This window comes from Taudactylus pleione, unplaced genomic scaffold (genome assembly GCF_031769625.1).
Source record: "Taudactylus pleione unplaced genomic scaffold, aTauple2 ptg000533l, whole genome shotgun sequence".
In the NCBI taxonomy this organism is placed as follows: Eukaryota; Metazoa; Chordata; class Amphibia; order Anura; family Myobatrachidae; genus Taudactylus; species Taudactylus pleione.
Window position 1 is genome coordinate 4,970,362 of NW_028284935.1, and position 17,223 is coordinate 4,987,584.

Sequence of the window (17,223 nt, forward strand, 5' to 3'; positions counted from 1 at the left end):
ATCACAGGACCCTCCTTGGGCGATGTTTTCACAGGTGCTGGCGTCTATTGCGGACCGGTTATCGGTCCCATCAGCGGTCCCTTCTAGGGCGTTACCGCAGCCCACCATCCCCCATTCCCCGAGGGTTCCACAAATGTTGCGGTCTTCCCCCGGGGCCCAGACTGTGGGTCCTTACTCGGGACTGCCTGTGTATGTGCAGTCTTCCCCAGGGACGTGTCAGTCTGTAGTGCCTTTGCAGAGTGTTGCTCCGACGGCTCCTCCGCCTTGGGTGGATGTTCTATCCAGCTCCGTACAGAGTCTGGCGGCTTCATCCTCGGCGTTTCAGTCTATGTTGCAAGGTGATGTGCCACCAAGGGTGTCTAAACGTCCGGTTGTGAGTTCACTAGCTGCGCAGTTGTCGGACTCGGAAGTGTCCTCAGATGATGGAGAAATCCATGAGGACTCTGACTCTGATGTCATGGGGCAGGAGGTGGAAGCTAAGTCCTCCATTAATGTTCCAGCTTTAGTTAGGGCGGTGCGGGCTATCCTACATGTTGAGGATGATGCGCCGGCTCCTAGGTCGAAGTTTCCTAATTTTAAAAAGGCCAAGGTGACCTCAACTGTGTTCCCCCTGTCTGATCAATTATCGGATCATATGGCGGCGGCCTGGCAATTACCTAGTAAGAGGTTCCATCCACAGAAGAGGTTGGCGGCGAACTATCCTTTTCCTGAAGCTCATTGCAGGAAATGGGAAACTCCGCCGGCGGTGGATTCCCACGTTACCCGCTTGATCAAAAGCGCGACGTTGCCATTGCCGTCTATCTCCTCTTTGAAGGATCCCACGGACAGGAAGGTGGAGACTTGTTTAAAGTCCATTTATTCTCTTTCCGGGGCGGTGGCTCGCCCGTCCATGGCTATCTCCTGGGTGGCTAAAGCCATTGAGGCATGGGCCAATGCCTTGGAGGATACCTTTCCTGATGAGGCTCCGGATATCCAGAGAGCGTTAGTGGGACAGATGCGGGATGCAGCTTCCTATATTGGGGAAGCGTCTTTGGATGCCAGCCTGCTCACTTCTAGGGTGTCGGCTGCAGCGGTATCTGCTCGGCGCTCCCTGTGGCTGAGGTCCTGGAGGGCTGATGCAGATTCAAAAAAGGGTCTGGAGGCCTTGCCTTTTAATGGTGATTTACTATTTGGTCCGGATTTGGACAGAATAGTGGATACTTTGGCTAAGTCCAAGTCGGCTTTACTCCCTTCGGCCTCTGCGCCGGCTAAAGTGAGGAGCTCTGCCTTTCGGTCCTTTCGGGTTCAGGGTAAGGCCAAGGGCCAGTCCTTCCCGAGACATTCGGCGACCAAGGCCGCACCCAAGCCCAAGAAGCAGGCATGGAGTGCTCGGCGCCCTTCTTCCAAGCAGGAGGATAAGCCTGCTGCCTGATGGGACGGGCCTCTCTCTGGGGGACCCCAGAGTGGGAGGCCGACTTCTCCAATTCGCCCAGTGTTGGCACAATACCACCACGGATGCCTGGGTTCGAGAAGTAGTCTCTCAGGGGTACGCCCTGTCTTTTCGGTTCAGGCCGCCCCACCAGTTTTTTTGTACGAGTCCTTCTCTGGACAAGACCAAAGCTGGTCAGATTCAGGTAGCTATAGAATCCTTGCTACAAGCAGGGGTCATTGTTCCCGTTCCGCAGTCTCAGCGCGGGACGGGGTACTATTCTACTCTGTTTCTGGTACAGAAACCCAATGGTTCTCATCGCCCTATCCTGAATTTGAAGTCTCTGAACAGATACCTCAGAGTTCCCAGGTTCAGGATGGAAACGTTACGTTCCATCATTCTGGCGATGGAACCCGGGGATTATATGGTCTCCCTCGATATCCAGGACGCCTATCTCCATGTGCCCATAGCACCGGCACATCAGCGGTATCTGAGGTTTGCTATCCTGAACCATCACTACCAATTTCGGGCGTTGCCTTTTGGCCTTTCCACGGCTCCGAGGGTGTTCACCAAGGTGATGGCGGTTATGGCTGCCCACCTTCGGGGTCAGGGTCTACGTCTGTTGCCGTACCTGGACGATCTTCTGCTGCTGGCGAGCTCCCCGGAGGTGCTTCTTCGACATCTCCACCTGACCATTGCTTGTCTTCAAGCACACGGGTGGTTGATAAACTGGAAGAAGTCCTCCCTGATTCCATCACAGCGGATGGTTCATTTGGGAGCCCTGCTGGATTCTCGTCAGCAGCGGATTTTCCTGACTCCAGAGAAGGTCTCCTCCCTGCAGCTGCGGATACACAGTTGCCTGAGCAGTTGCCGCCTGTCGGTCCATTCAGCTATGAGAGTTCTGGGGTCCATGGTGTCGACATTCGACATGGTGGAATTTGCCCAGTTCCATTCCCGGCCCCTGCAGGGGCTGATTCTATCGGAATGGAACGGGTTACCTCACCGGATCCGCTCTCAGATGCTGGTGTTGTCCGCGGAGGTTCGGCAGTCTTTGGCTTGGTGGCTTCAGACGGTGCATCTGGTCGAGGGGCGCCCCTTTTGGATCCCGGACTGGGTCCTGCTCACGACGGATGCCAGTCTTCGGGGTTGGGGGGCAGTGACCGGCTCATTATCGCTTCAGGGTCGTTGGTCCGCGGAAGAAGCACTTCTCCCCATCAACATCCTGGAACTGCGGGCTGTGTACAGGGCCCTGCAGTCGTCCGGCCCCGCTCTTCACGGAAGGGCGGTTCAGGTGCAGTCCGACAACGCCACCACGGTGGCGTACATCAACCACCAAGGGGGAACTCGCAGTCGGGCAGCAATGTCGGAGGTGTCTCGCATTCTTGCTTGGGCGGAGTGTCACGTTCCAGCGATCTCGGCAGTCTTCATTCCCGGAGTCCTCAATTGGGAGGCGGACTTCCTCAGCCGTCACGATGTGCATCCCGGGGAATGGTCGCTTCACCCAGAGGTGTTTCAGCTACTCGTGGACAGGTGGGGGCTGCCGGAGCTGGACTTGATGGCCTCCCGTCACAATCACAAGTTGCCCGTTTACGGGTCAAGGACAAGAGACGCAGGCGCCTGTCTGGTAGACGCTCTGTCGGTGAAATGGACGTTTCACCTGGCGTATCTGTTTCCTCCGATATCCTTACTTCCTCGGGTTCTGCGGAAATTCAAGCAGGACGGCGGCACGCTCGTGTTGGTGGCTCCGGCGTGGCCCAGACGTCCTTGGTACTCCGATCTGAGGTGCCTCTCCATCGACGCTCCGTACCTTCTTCCTCAGCGTCGGGACCTGTTGTCTCAGGGGCCCTGCCTTTACCCGGATCTGGGTCGGCTGTCTTTGACGGCGTGGCTCTTGAGACAGCCGTCTTGAGGTCTAGGGGTTTCTCCAGTTCAGTGATTGGTACCATGCTTAGGGCACGCAAGCCTGCCTCCGCGCGGATTTACCACAGGGTGTGGCGCACTTATTTTCAGTGGTGTGAATCCAGAAACTATGATCCGCAGGTGTTCCGGGTTTCCAGAATCTTGGAATTTCTTCAATCGGGTTTGGACCTCGGCTTACGCCTGGCCTCTCTGAAGGTTCATGTGTCTGCTTTGTCCGTGTGGTTTCAGCGACGGATTGCTACACTGCCAGATGTTTACACCTTTTTCCAAGGTGTTCTCAGGATCCAGCCTCCCTTCGTGCCTCCGGTGGCTCCGTGGGACTTGACGGTGGTACTGAGGGTCTTGCAGGGTCCTCCTTTTGAGCCGCTTGAGTCGGTGGAGCTCAAGTGGCTGACGTTTAAGACCATTTTTCTCCTGGCAATTGCTTCGGCCAGGAGGGTTTCAGAATTGGGGGCGCTTTCCTGTCGCCCTCCTTTTCTGATTTTTCACCAGGACAGGGCAGTGCTCCGCACGCGTCCTGAGTTTTTGCCCAAAGTGGTTTCAAAGTTCCACATTAATCAGGAACTTGTTGTGCCAGCTTTTCAGTCACCTGATCTTTCGGCTGGTGAGGCTTCCTTGGATGTGGTCCGGGCACTTAGAATCTATGTGGACCGGACTGCTTCGGTTAGGAAGTCGGATTCTTTGTTTGTCCTCTTTGGTTTTCACAAGAGGGGTTGGCCTGCCAACAAGCAAACGATAGCCCGTTGGCTTCGTTCAGTTATTTGTGAGGCTTATGCGCAGGAGGGTTTACCTGTGCCAGCCTCTGTTAAGGCTCATTCCACTCGTTCTGTGGGTCCCTCTTGGGCTGCTAGACGTGGCGCCTCCGCTGTTCAGCTGTGTAAGGCGGCTACTTGGTCTTCAATTCGGACGTTTTTGAGGTTTTATGCGTTTGACACCTTCGCCTCTCAGGATGCATCCTTTGGGCGCCGGGTACTCCTTTCAGCACAGGAGCGTCCCCGCCCTTAGTTGAACTGCTTTGGGACATCCCCAAGGTCAACCCTGTGGACCCCCTATGGACCCTGAAGTAGAAAACAAGAGATATGGTAAGAACTTACCTTTGTTATCTCTGTTTCTACGAAGTCCATAGGGTCCACAGGGCGCCCGCCCTGACGCACCTGGCTTCAAATGGGCTGTGTGGCTGGTCACCAGTTTTCCGTCTCCCATTTCTGTGAGTATGGTTTCTTGTGTGTTCCAGTCTTCCTTCTCTCTGTTTAGTCTCCTCCTCCGGCCTTAGCTGCTTACCAACTGAGGTGCCTGTGGCCGGGGCGGGGTATAGAGGAGGACGGACCCAAGTGCATCCTGGGAGCAGCAAAGCTTTAACTGCGTGGTGCCCGTGGATCCAGATCCAGCTATACCCCAAGGTCAACCCTGTGGACCCTATGGACTTCGTAGAAACAGAGATAACAAAGGTAAGTTCTTACCATATCTCTTGTTTTCTGGTGCGGTGGCTGAATGGTCCTCTTTGGCCTATTCTCTGTCTCAATTCCCTGAACCAGTTCCTAAAGCTACCTGGGTTCAGGAAGCAATCCCTATGCTCCATCATACTATGTTTGGAACCCGGGGACTTTATGGTATCACTGGATATACAGGACGCGTGCCTACGGGTACTTACAGAGACCTTACCTCAGCATGGACTGAGGTTTGCTGTATCACAGCACTTACGATTTTTCGGGCTCTGCCTGTTGGGACTGATCTCAGCCCCACAGGGGTTTACCAGCGTTTTGGATTTTCTGACAGTTCTTCTGTTCAGTATATCCCAATGCTCCTGTACCTGGATGGCCTCCTGCTCTTAGCAGGATCACCGGGGTACTTTACAGCCGGGTCTGGTTGACTGTGGCTTCTTCAGGGTGCAGACGTTTAATCAATGGGGAAAAAGTCCTCCCTGCATCCCTCTCTGGGTATTCTTCACCTAGGAGCCCTGCTGGATTCTCAGAATCTGAGAATTCTTCTGGCATAAGACGGCATCTTCACTCTTCCATTAGGAGTACATGGATGTCTGCGCAGTCGCCATATGTCTTTACACTCTGGGATGCATGGTCCACTATTCAGTGTCTGCCTTTGGAAGGGTGGAATGGGCTTAGTTCCATTCTAGGCCTTTCCATAATTGGCTTATCTCCAGATGGAACAAGTTTTTTCTGTCTGATCACTGTTCAAACGATGATGCTCTCCCCGGAGGCAAGTCGGTCCTTTTTCGGGTGACTATGGCCATCTCGTCCAGGGTATTCTTTGCTAAGGACAGTGTCTGGTTCGCATCCATTTCAGTGCAATTGGATGTCTGTCGATTCCACCCTGTCAATTAACTTGTTGGAACTTTAGCCTATCTTGGGCTTCACTCTGGCATAGCCCTTGTTTCCCGGTGAACCTGAAAAAGTTCAGTCCGACAGGGTCAGAACAGTGGCTTCCTTTTTAGCAATACTGTTCGTTGGGTGGCAATGTCAGGTATGTCATACATTCGGACATTGTCTGAGGGTCTCCTCCCGACCATCTCGACAGTGTTCATTTCAGGTGCTCTCCATTGGGAAGCGGGAGTCCTCAGCCGTTACGACGTGCATCCCGGGGACTAGTCTCTTCCCCAAGAGAGGTTTCATCTCCTGGTGAGCAGGGGGGGGGGCCCTCCTGAGGTGACACTCATGGCCTTCTGACTCTATCACACTATGGTGTTACAGTCCAACTCTGGGGATTCTGAAGCAACCTTCAGTGACTCTTTGTCGGTGAAGGGGTTCTTCCGATTTACATACCTGTGTTCTCCAGTCTCCATTCTTCCTCGAGGGAAGTGTTTCAATCGAGACAGAGATGCTTTCCTGCTGGTGGCTCCTGGTTGCCCCAGATGTCGGGGGTACTTGGTTTTTTGGAGTCTCTCCATCGATACTCCATTCCTGATGCTTCACTACCCAGACCTGTTGTCTCAGGGTCCTGGGGTTTGCCTTGGACCTGGGTCGTTTGTCTTTGACTACGTCCCTACAGTGGTCTTACGGCTTCCATGGCTTTGTCATCGTTGGAATGATTGGAGCACATGGATCAGCTTTTGCGGGGACCTACCACAAACTGTGGCAGCCATAATTCTTATGGTATTATACCTATCAATACGATCCTCTGGTGTCCAGGATTTCCAGATATTCTGGCATTCCTTCCGGCTGGCTTGGGTTTCTCCCTCAGCCTGGCCTTCCTGACAGTGCAGATCTCTACACTGTCAGAATGATTAGGTTATGGAATTGCTCCGCTCTGATATCCAGTTCATCCTTTGGAGTGTTTTCTGGATTATGCCTCCATTTGTCCTCCCTGGGGACTCCTTGGGAGTTAGGAGTGGTTCTTCGTTAACTCCGGGGAAAGTTAATGGAACCGCTGGTTGTAATAGCCATTACATGGTCTATTGCTTTGGCTTTCTCTCTTTCTATCAGGGAGTTTATATCAACCAGGTGAGTGTCGGAATTGGGAGCGTTCTCATGTGGCTCCCTCTTCTGGAGGGCATCTTGTTAGGGTGTGAGTTGCTCTCACCCTGTGTTTCATCTTAGTGATTTTCAGGTTCCATATTATTCTGGAACTTATGGTGCGGCCATTCAGTCCCCAGTCCTCTCGGCTGGTGTGGCCTCATTGACTGTGGTCCGGCCTCTGTGGATTTATGTGATCCATTCAAGTTCCTGACGGAAATCGGACTCCTTATTGGTGGTCTGAGATTTCTGGTTTTAACAGGAAAGGATGGCCGGCCTATGGCCATATGTTGGCTGGACGGCCTCGTATGTCTTCTTCAGGGGCCTACCCATGGGTAGGCCTTTCTGTTGTTGCTGCTTGTTTTTTCTCGGGCCATGTAACCCTCGTGGGTGGCTCACTGTGGCGCCTCGGCTGGTTTGCTTTGCTAGGTGGCCACCTGGTCTTCTGTCCACACCTTTTTAAGGTTCTAGGCATTGTTTTCCTTTGCCTCTCAGGATGCTTCCTTTTTGGCGGCGGATTCTCCTCTCAGCACAGGAGCGTCCCCTCCCTTGGTTGAACTGCTTTGGGACATCCCCAAGGTCAACCCTGTGGACCCCCTATGGACCCTGAAGTAGAAAACAAGAGATATGGTAAGAACTTACCTTTGTTATCTCTGTTTCTACGAAGTCCATAGGGTCCACAGGGCGCCCGCCCTGACGCACCTGGCTTCAAATGGGCTGTGTGACTGGTCACCGGTTTTCCGTCTCCCATTTCTGTGAGTATGGTTATCGAGTGTTCCAGTTTTCTCTCTTTTTTTCTCCTCCTCCGGCCTTTGGCTACTTACAAACTGAGGTGCCTCTGGCTGGGGGTGGGGTTATAGGGAGAGTGGACCCAAGTGCATCCTGGGAGCTAAAAGCTTTAACTGCGTGGTGCCCGGATTTGGTTCCCAACCTATACCCCAAGGTCAACCCTGTGGACCCTATGGACTTCGTAGAAACAGAGATAACAAAGGTAAGTTCTTACCATATCTCTTGTTATTGGGCTTCATTTAATGCCTTTTGTAAAATTTATTTTTCTCTCCACTTTAAGTACCTTGCTGTCCCAGATTTATGCGGCGGTGGTTGACGCTGTCCTTGCTGGGATTGCATGCTACGTCAAGTCCTCAAGTTTAACCAAGGTAATCTGTGTATATAGAATGCAGTTTGGTTTTATCATTACCAGTAGCTTTGGCCGAGTAAAAGATAATGTTACCCCGAGTACAATCCCAGAGCCTGTAACCTACATGGCCTTGCTGCTAATACTCTCTAGGTTTTAAGGATATCCATGCTTGAGTCCAGATGGTTAAATGAAATTGACTGATGCACTAATTAAGTTACCTTCCAGCATGGATATCCTGAAAACCTGGCCTGTAATGGCAGTTTGGGAATCTCTGCTCTGTAGGATAGGCAAGACTTTCAGACATTCATTGCTGAGACAAGAATCTAGGTGTGATGGGGGAAAAGCGTATAGCTGTTAGGTATGTACAATGGGGATTATAACCGGAGAGGAATTGTGGGTGGTGAGGCTATGTGGATCAGCCTCTTCCACCCGTGTTCTTATGAAAACATAATTTAACATTTCGTATCATCGTTTCCGTAGATTTTCAATGGGGTCTTTTTTATTGAAAGTCTGATATCGATATACTGTACTGCAGGCCTGGCTATCCAGTGGGACTGATTCAGAAATGGCCGTTAATGCGTTCGCAGCTGCAATTTCGTACGAAACGCAGTTGCAAATATACGCTAATGGTACAAAAGAACACCCGAGCATAAGGACCCCCACCGCTGCCTTCTAACCTGCGTACGCTGTTGCTTACCAGCGTAAATATCTGTAACATCGACGCACATGGAGTAGCCATCTTAACGCCCAGAGCTGCGCATGCACTCTCAGTTGCTAATTTATGCACGCCCATGTAGCGTACAGGCACGCCTGCGTTTTTCTAACCCCCGCCCCCCCCGTTAGCACCTCCTGAATGCTGACAACCTGTCAGTCACTTTGTAATGGGATCCTCTGTGCGTTCGTAATCGCAATGCGATCGCTGCAGTGCGGCTTATACACTTGTACGATGGCAACCAATGGCCTCGGTGTCCAGCTCTGAATCAGGCCTGTGGCTCTCCAGCTATTGTGAAACTACAACTCCCAGCTTGTTTAACCAGATGACCGGTGGGAGGGTATGCTGGGACTTGTAGTTTCACAACAGCCGGAGAGCCGCAGATTGGCCAGGCCTGCTCTACTGAATGGATTTGTACTATCATGTAAATAGTCATTGTGGGGAGGTATTTTTGGTAACGCTGAAGCCTAGCGCGCGCTCTCAGATTTTGTGGTTTGTAACTCTCCGCATTACATTGGGCCGGATTCTGAGGTGGATGTAGCGCTAATTTCGGTCGCACGCTGACAGTGTTTTTACTCTGCGCATGCGTCGGAGTTGCCCTGCGCATGGACCGTGATGGACAGTGACAGTTAGGTTGGAGGTCATGGAGAAGTGGCGACTAAAACGCAGGCCTGTCACAACACTTTTTAGAGCGTTTCGCAGCTAGCGACTGCGAATTCGGACACAGTGGGGTCTTCTGATGAACATTCTGAGCGAACGGAGGATTTCCCAGAAGTCCGAGGGTGCGTCTTTGTACCCAAGCTGCCGACTTGATACGCCGCTAGTGGGTCTCTCAATACAAATCCCGAAGGCTGCGTCATTTGCACATTTTCTAACAACCCGTGTTCACGGGATCACGGCCGCGACAGGATTTGCGTCCACCTCTGAATTGCAGCAATTGTCCAGATGTAGCGAGTTTCCTCTGCATGTACCAGGCTTCCATGTGTAAGGCAATACTAGGAAACGCCGGTATGAGCCTGTATGGCTGATAACAGAGAGAAGTGCAGAATGGCGACGATTGTTACCCCGTCACTTAAAGGACAATAAGTCTTCACCCATCGGCAAAGTGGAGGAGATCTGTTATGACCTACAAGTAGAAACCCATCAACAGTGGCTGGAAGTATACCATGTAAACACTATAGACCTCTCTTGCACACTGAAGGCAGCCATTGTATGGGAGGGGCTTATGACGAAAGCAGCCTGTGAGTTTACTGGCAACCAGTGACATCACGGGCGCAATGCTTCAGTAGATGATGTCACAGGTTACCAGTGAATGCATGACATGCTTTCTCCTGAGCGTTAGATATGCCCATAATAAGGACAGCTGAGCGTTCATTCACTTTGTGATCTAGTGACTGAATGGACCTTGATGTGCTAATGTGACTTACTTTGTGTTTTCCTACAGGCAAAGGAAGTAGCGGAACACAATCTCTGGCTGCTGCTGGACTCCTTTAATCTGGTGCAGATGAAAGCCGCTTTGAGGTTTGATGGAAGTTTTCTCATTTTTTAGAAATAGAACATTTATGGGAATCAAGACCAAAGACAACACACAGTTTAATTACACTGTGCTCGCTGCTGGGGGCTGTAATAACACAGGGGGTAACCAGGTGATTCACAATGCCACGTGCTTATGAGGAACTCCCTCTGCACCCCTCGTGTTGCCCCACCAACCCCAAATCCCCCCCCTCCTTAACTGCTATGTTAGAGGAATGCCACACACAATTAATATTGAAGAAGGGTTTTAGGAGGAGATGAAGATGCATTGGGACAAAGACAAAACAGCTATGTAAGGTCCAATAAACTCTACAGACAAACTTAGTAACCTTTGTGTACACTTTAGTAATAACTTCTGTTACGCTGGGTACACACTTGACAATATATCGTTCATTAGGTCGAGAAACGATATGTCGTTCACAGACACATCAAGTCGGCCCTGCAGCACATCCGATGCCGATATATCGTGCAGTTATATCTGTACCTCTGCATGTGTGTACAGACGACCCATCGACCACAGGAAACGCCGACACTTGACGGCACAACAGGGCGGGCAAATTTAAATGTATAGCTTGCCAAATCGGTCACTGGGTCGGGTAATTGTGTAACCAGCTTAGTAAAAGTTCTTATCTGAATAGACACCTTGGATGACCAGTAATGTAAGATAAAATACTGTCAGTGGGCTTTAAGTAACAAGGTTTTTGTTCTCAGGTCTAAAGTAACATTTCAGATTGAAGCTGTGAACAGTCTGGGCAGGTAAAGTGCCATTTCTCTAGTAACCACATCGTACTGGGTGTAACCTGCTAAATGCTTATGGTCTGTTCTTTATTTCTAGGATTGTGCCGACGGACCATAATGATAGCATACATCTAATTAAGACTGTAAGTAGATATATATTTACCTTCTGCATATGTCTGCCCTGGAAACCAATCTGATCTGTTAGGCATGTAAGGCACACGTATATTGGCACAGGGGTCCCGGGTCATTGTCCTTTCCCATCAGTCTCTCTCCTGGAATAGGAGATGGTATTATATTTTCATTGTCACTATGGGGTAAATCTCTCTGTGGGGCTAATGAGTGCATGGGAGGCTTTTTCTCTTCCTCTTCTGGGGTCACAGATGAACGGAGGAGGGATCCTCATAAGAGATGAGGAATGAGTTCAGTGCACAAGTGCTTTACTTAATAATAAGGGTGGCTAAAGTACAACCTTCTGTATCGGTGATCCCTACATGCCTGTATTTCTCTCCCCTATTCACCTGTTTATAGATGCAGCAGAGCAGAGGCGGATATAGGGCCTGATTCAGAGGCGCTCGCTCTGAATCAGGGCATCCCTATTTTTTTTTTTAAAACCGGCCTCCAGGCCGCTCGCACAGCTGTGGGTGACCACCCACAGCTTGTGCGAGTGGCCTGGCTATCGCGACCATCGGCATTGCGAGGAGACCCTGTTGGGTCTCAGCACTCTCAATGCCAAGTGGACTTCCTGCTCTAATAGAGCAGGAAGTCCACTACTGACATCACGAGTGATGTCAGTAGGGACGCCCACAAACGGCAGGCGTTTCTTTGGTAACTCCTCCCTTTGTTCAGCCACCCCCCCTACCCGCCTACAAAACGGAGCGAGCTGTCGATCAACATCGAGAGCCGCCCAGTTTTGCTACGAGCTCCGGAGCGAATGAATGTCTCACTCGCTACGGGGCTTGCGCACTGGGCCACCATCGACCCGCTTGCGAGCGCGTCTGAATCAGGCCCATAAATCCATCCGCGCACATAAGCACTAACTCCTGTACTGTTGGGGTTTCCAAATTCCATTAAAGCAAAAGTCACCTATATTTGGTGGTCAATAGGGGCTAATTCAAGTAGGCACAGGCTGCCACCATTTGTTGAAGCTGCGCTCCTAAGCTTAGTAGCGTTATCCTGATTTCTTCTCGCACCTCCATGTGCTGCGAGACTAAATCCGCTACAGAGAGATAGCCCGCAAAGCGCCCCCCGATGTATCTCACAGGTCACTGAACCTGGCCCAAAGTGTAACTCATCATTGGCTTTGTTTATTTTCAGTAAGTTTTAATTATAGATCTAGAAGTGATATATTGTATGGAATAGCGCACTGGAGTGGGCGATTTAGTGGTTGATGGTCATGGCGTGCGCTCATCTTTCAGGCTTCCATGACAGTGTCTGACATTCCTGACCTGCAAGGTGGAAGAGGGAATTTGGGATCCATTGTGTTCTCTGAATCGTTTTTGAAGTCAGAAATTCTTGTTCGAGACAAAGGTACAAACGTTTGTGATGATATGACATTTTTCCTTTTGTATCAAGTGCTGTACAGATAAGTCCTCACTTACCGGGCTTCCTTAGACGCAATGCACGAATGAGACGCTCCAAGAGGAGTTTCGCACTGTATTTTATTGTTTTACTTGGGTGGGCAGGGCGGCTGTCGCTGAAGGGCACTGATTTGCGTGCGCGTCCGAAAAAGGGACGTGGTCACTAGAAAAGGGGTCATGCCCTTGAGACGCGCCCCCATTTCATCATTGTAGGGGGGAGTGCCCAACACTCATGGAGATCATGGGCTGCCCCTAAGCTCCCCTCGCAGTGTGAATAGATGCCGTGCGCGTGCGCCTCCATAAGGGCAGGGCACATTTCGGCGACTTCAAATTGGGCAGGGCGTGCCACCCTGCAAGAACATTTTATTATTTTTGTTTACATTTTGCGTCTTAGGCCGGTAACCAATTAGCCATGTATATATTTCTGCGGGAAAAAAAACTGGCTTTTAAATCGTTTTTTGCCAGATGGTCATTATCGGGCTATACAATTAGAGCCCTTTTTTATTTTTGCGAGAAAAATGACTTTTCTTCCTAAAACACACAGGGTCCGTGAAACCTGTGTGTTTTCGCAATCGCGGCAACAAAAACCCAGCTGACTTTGTTTAGCCTGCCTGAGGCAGGAGAAACTACAGTGCCCTATAAGTGGCGGCTCTCAGGGCTAAATAGATGGCGACCGCCGGATCCGTCAGCTACAGCAAATTACCGTGACTAGTAGGATACCGCCCAATGTCGCATCGCAGGCAATAGGATGCGAAGGACAAAAGAACTGGTTTTACATATATACAAAGTCACAGAGGAAGCAGAACGGAACTCTGCGCGGGGAAAAAAACGCGACCGCTCACAAAGGGGACCTATTTACAAAGTTTTAGACTTAAGCCCGTATTCTATTTGAGCCGAGCCGCGTTAACTTAACGCGGCCCGGACTTAACACTGGCTTCGCCTGTTTCTACTTCAGGGTCCATAGGGTATCCACAGGATACCTTGGGGTATAGGTGATGACGTCAGTCTTCAGGCACCACAGAGTTAAAGTTTTCAGCCTCCAAGGATGCATCTGGGTCCCTCTCCTATACCCCGCCCCCGGGCCAAGGCATCTCAGTTTCGTCGGTGCCTGGCCGGAGTCGGAGGCACTGTGCAGAGGGGGGCTGTGAAGAGCCCCTGAAGTTTCTTTTAAAGGCAGCGCTGGCTGCACATCTGGGAGTACAGCATGGACAGTCAGTACTGACGTCCATGCCGTCTCCCCTACACCCCGCCGGTACTGATCTGGGGATGCTGGTAGACATCTGGGGTCACGGCTAGCGGTGTCCCCAGATGTTTTGGACCATGGCCGGATCCAAGGGGATAGCAGGTAAGCAGCGGGGTCCCGCGGTGGGTCCCCGCTGGTCACATGGTCTTGAGTCCCCATGCAGGGGGCTCCCTGGGGACTGGCTGCAGCGTGGAGCCAGGCGACCAACCTGCGCTTCCACTACCCCCTGGGACAGCGGGCCGCTGCTGAGCGGCATGCGCTGCGGCGTCCCAGGGGTTAAATGCATGCCAGGGGAGCGCGCTTTCCCTGTCTCACGGCCGGCGCCTCCCCTGCTGCACACAGCCTCTCTGCTCTGCCTGATTGGTCACAGTGTGTCAGCTGTCCTCCCCAGGCCGGCCTCCTTCATCTTCTGCTCCTCGGTGGCCATCTTTGAAGCATGGTGAACACTGCTGGAAGCCTGTGAGCGGTGGCATTGCGGTCTGGGTCCCCCAGCATACCTCTCCTCTGTTTGTCACAGGTCAGTGTATGCAGCGCTGAGTCCTACCAGCCTGAGGGTCTGAGTAGTTGAGAACCAGCGCTAATAGTGCAGGGATTTGTTTCTTCTGCATTGTATGTGACTGAACTGCTAGCCTGCTGTCTGTACTTTCACTTTCTACTGTCAGCTTTATTACTGTCCCTGATCTTGCTCTGCTCAAAGCCCTTGCGGTGCGCGGTGTGCAGGGTGTTATTCACACTATACCAAGACGTATAGGTGTGAGTGTCACATACTTACCATCATGTCTGATTTTCCTCTCCAGCTCATGTGTACTAAATGTAAGGTACCAATAGCGGAGGGGGAGGGTAACGCGGAGGGGTTATGTCCCCAGTGCCTGGCACTGTCACGGCCGATAATGGTCACGGTCCCGGTACAAGAACCTCCCTGGGCTTGTTTCGCTAAGGCGCTTACAACCCTTGTGGGTCAGCTAGCTCCGCCACCTGCGTTTACCCAGACGGGTTTGTCCCAGCAGTCAGTGGTGTCGTCACCCATGCGGGAGTTCCCGAGACAATTGATGGTACCCCACAGTCTCCCTGTCCCTTCCCAGGTTTCTCTGGAGCCTACGTGGGTTAATACTCTAACTACATCGGTTCAGCATTTGTCAGATGTTTTACAGGGGGAGTCTGTGTTGCGGCCTCATAACGGCCATTGGCGTCTTTATCTGATCCTTATGGGGATGACGACGAGACATCTTATCATTGGGAGATTCTGGATCTATCTGACCAAGAACCTCTCCGTACCAAAGAGCCGGACGCTAAGTCCAAGGTGTATATCCCTGGTCTTATTCGAGCGGTCCGCTTGGCTTTAGTTATTGAGGATATTGATCCTTTGGTGGCCACATTCATATATGCCTTTTTAAGGATATTAAGGGTGAGGCTACGGTGTTCCCTCTTTCTGATCAATTAGTGGATCATTTAGAGGAGGCGTGGAAAAATCCAGGTAAACGGTTTCAGCCCCAGAGACGCTTAGCCGTGGCTTATCCGTTTGCGGTCAATCCTTTTTCTAAGCGGGAATCCTTTACGCAAGTGGATTCACATGTCACACGCCTAGTCAAAGGTGCCACGTTGCCTATGCCTTCGATGTCATCCTTGAAGGATGTCACTGACCGCAAAGTGGAGATCTGCCTCAAATCCGTTTATTCCCTTGCAGGGAAGCATCCAGACCGGCTCTGGCCGTGTGTTGGGTAGCCAGAGCTATGGAGCGCTATGCGGATAATTTGGAGACGTCTTTGGACTCTGACTGTTCGGCTGAACAGACCGAGTTGGTGGGCAATCTCCGAGACTCGGCCACTTACATTAATGAAGCGGCCTTAGATATTTGTATGCTCACCTCTAGGATCTCCTCTGCAGCCGTGGCTGCTCGTCGCACCTTATGGTTGCGTTCTTGGAAAGCGGACGCGGATTCCAAAAAGGGATTAGAAGGTCTGGACAGGTACTATTTGGTCCAGATCTGGACAAAATTGTAGTTACGTTGGCAGCAGCAAAATCTGCATGTCTTCCGTCTGCTACGATTCCTTCTAGTGCTGGTGGGTCGTCCTTTCGGCCTCACAGGGCCCAAGGTAGGCCTAAAGTACAGTCCTTTCCACTGAAGGCTGGGACCAAGAAATTGTCCAAGCCCAAGAAACAGGTCTGGAGTACCAGACGTCCGGCTCCTAGGTCAGATAACAAACCTGCGGCCTGACGGTCCAGGCCTCCTTTTGGGGGACACCAAAGTGGGGGGCGCCTGCTTCAGTTCGCCCGGTGCTGGTCGAGGACTACGACAGACACTTGGGTTCAGGAGGTGGTCTCTCACGGGTATGCCCTCTCCTTTCGGGACAGGCCTTCCGCTAGACCAGAGCAAAGCCTCGGTACTGCGGAAGGTTTTGCACATTATTATGCTCCAGGCCGGAGTTTCAGTGCATGTTCCAATTTCCCAGAGGGGCCTGGGTTTCTATTCCATTCTATTTTTGGTGCAGAAACCCAATGGGTCTTACCGTTCAATACTAAACCTAAAGGCCCTCAACAAGTCCTTGAGGGTGCCTCTGTTTCGGATGGAGACCCTGCGGTCCATTATTCTGGCACTGGAACCTGGGGACTACATGGTGTCATTGGACATCCAGGACGCTTACCTGCATGTCCCTATTCTTTTGCGCCATCAGCAGTTCCTCAGATTGGCAATCTGCAATGAACATTTAACATTTCCAGTTCCGGGCACTGCCTTTTGGCCTGGTGACTGCTCCATGGGTATTCACCAAGGTCATGGCGGCTCTCCTGCGGACGCAGGGAGTCCGACTGTTGCCTTATCTGGACGACCTCCTGTTGATAGCGGGGTCTCCAGAGCTTCTTTTATACCATCTGGATCTGACGATTGCGATACTGCAACGTCACGGCTGGTTGACAAACTGGCAGAGGTCCACTCTCACCCCGTCTCAGAGGATCCTGCACCTCGGGGCCTTATTGGACTCCAGGCAGCAGTGGATCTTTGTGATGGAGGAAAAGATCGTTGCTTTGTAGTTGAGGGTGCGCAGTTGTCTGCAGTGTCGTCGAGTGTCGATACACTTGGCAAAGAGGTTATTGGGCTTAATGGTGTCGGTATTCGACATGGTTTCACTCCAAACCTCTGCTGCTATTGATCCGGTCCAGATGGAATGGATTGCCTCAGTGTCTCAAGTCCCAGACGATGGGGCTCACTCCGGATGTTCGTCTGTCTCTAACCTGGTGTTTGCAGACGACCCACCTCAACAAGGGTCGCCCGTTCTGGGTGGCGAACTGGGTCCTGTTAACAACGGACGCCAGTCTCCGGTGCTGGGGAGCTGTCACGGGTCCACACTTGTTTCAGGGCAGGTGGACTCGGGCGGTAGCGGAGCTTCCTATAAACATTTTGGAGCTCCATGCGGTGTCAAGAGCTCTCCAGCGGGCACAGCCGGTTCTCCAGGGTCACCCTGTGCAGGTCCCGTCGGACAACGCCACCACG

General features: G+C 51.7%; 1 protein-coding gene across 2 annotated transcripts in view; it reads left to right on the forward strand.

Annotated features, from left to right (window-relative positions):
• The window catches only part of DNAAF9 (dynein axonemal assembly factor 9), a 124,081-nt gene that overhangs the window by 56,958 nt on the left and 49,900 nt on the right, over positions 1-17,223 (forward strand). For both annotated transcript variants that reach the window (XM_088450890.1, XM_088450889.1), the window contains exons 13-17: positions 7,865-7,952; positions 10,090-10,166; positions 10,890-10,934; positions 11,014-11,059; positions 12,332-12,443. In XM_088450890.1, coding sequence (XP_088307016.1) covers positions 7,865-7,952; positions 10,090-10,166; positions 10,890-10,934; positions 11,014-11,059; positions 12,332-12,443 — 368 coding nt within the window. The remainder of the gene's footprint in view (positions 1-7,864; positions 7,953-10,089; positions 10,167-10,889; positions 10,935-11,013; positions 11,060-12,331; positions 12,444-17,223) is intronic.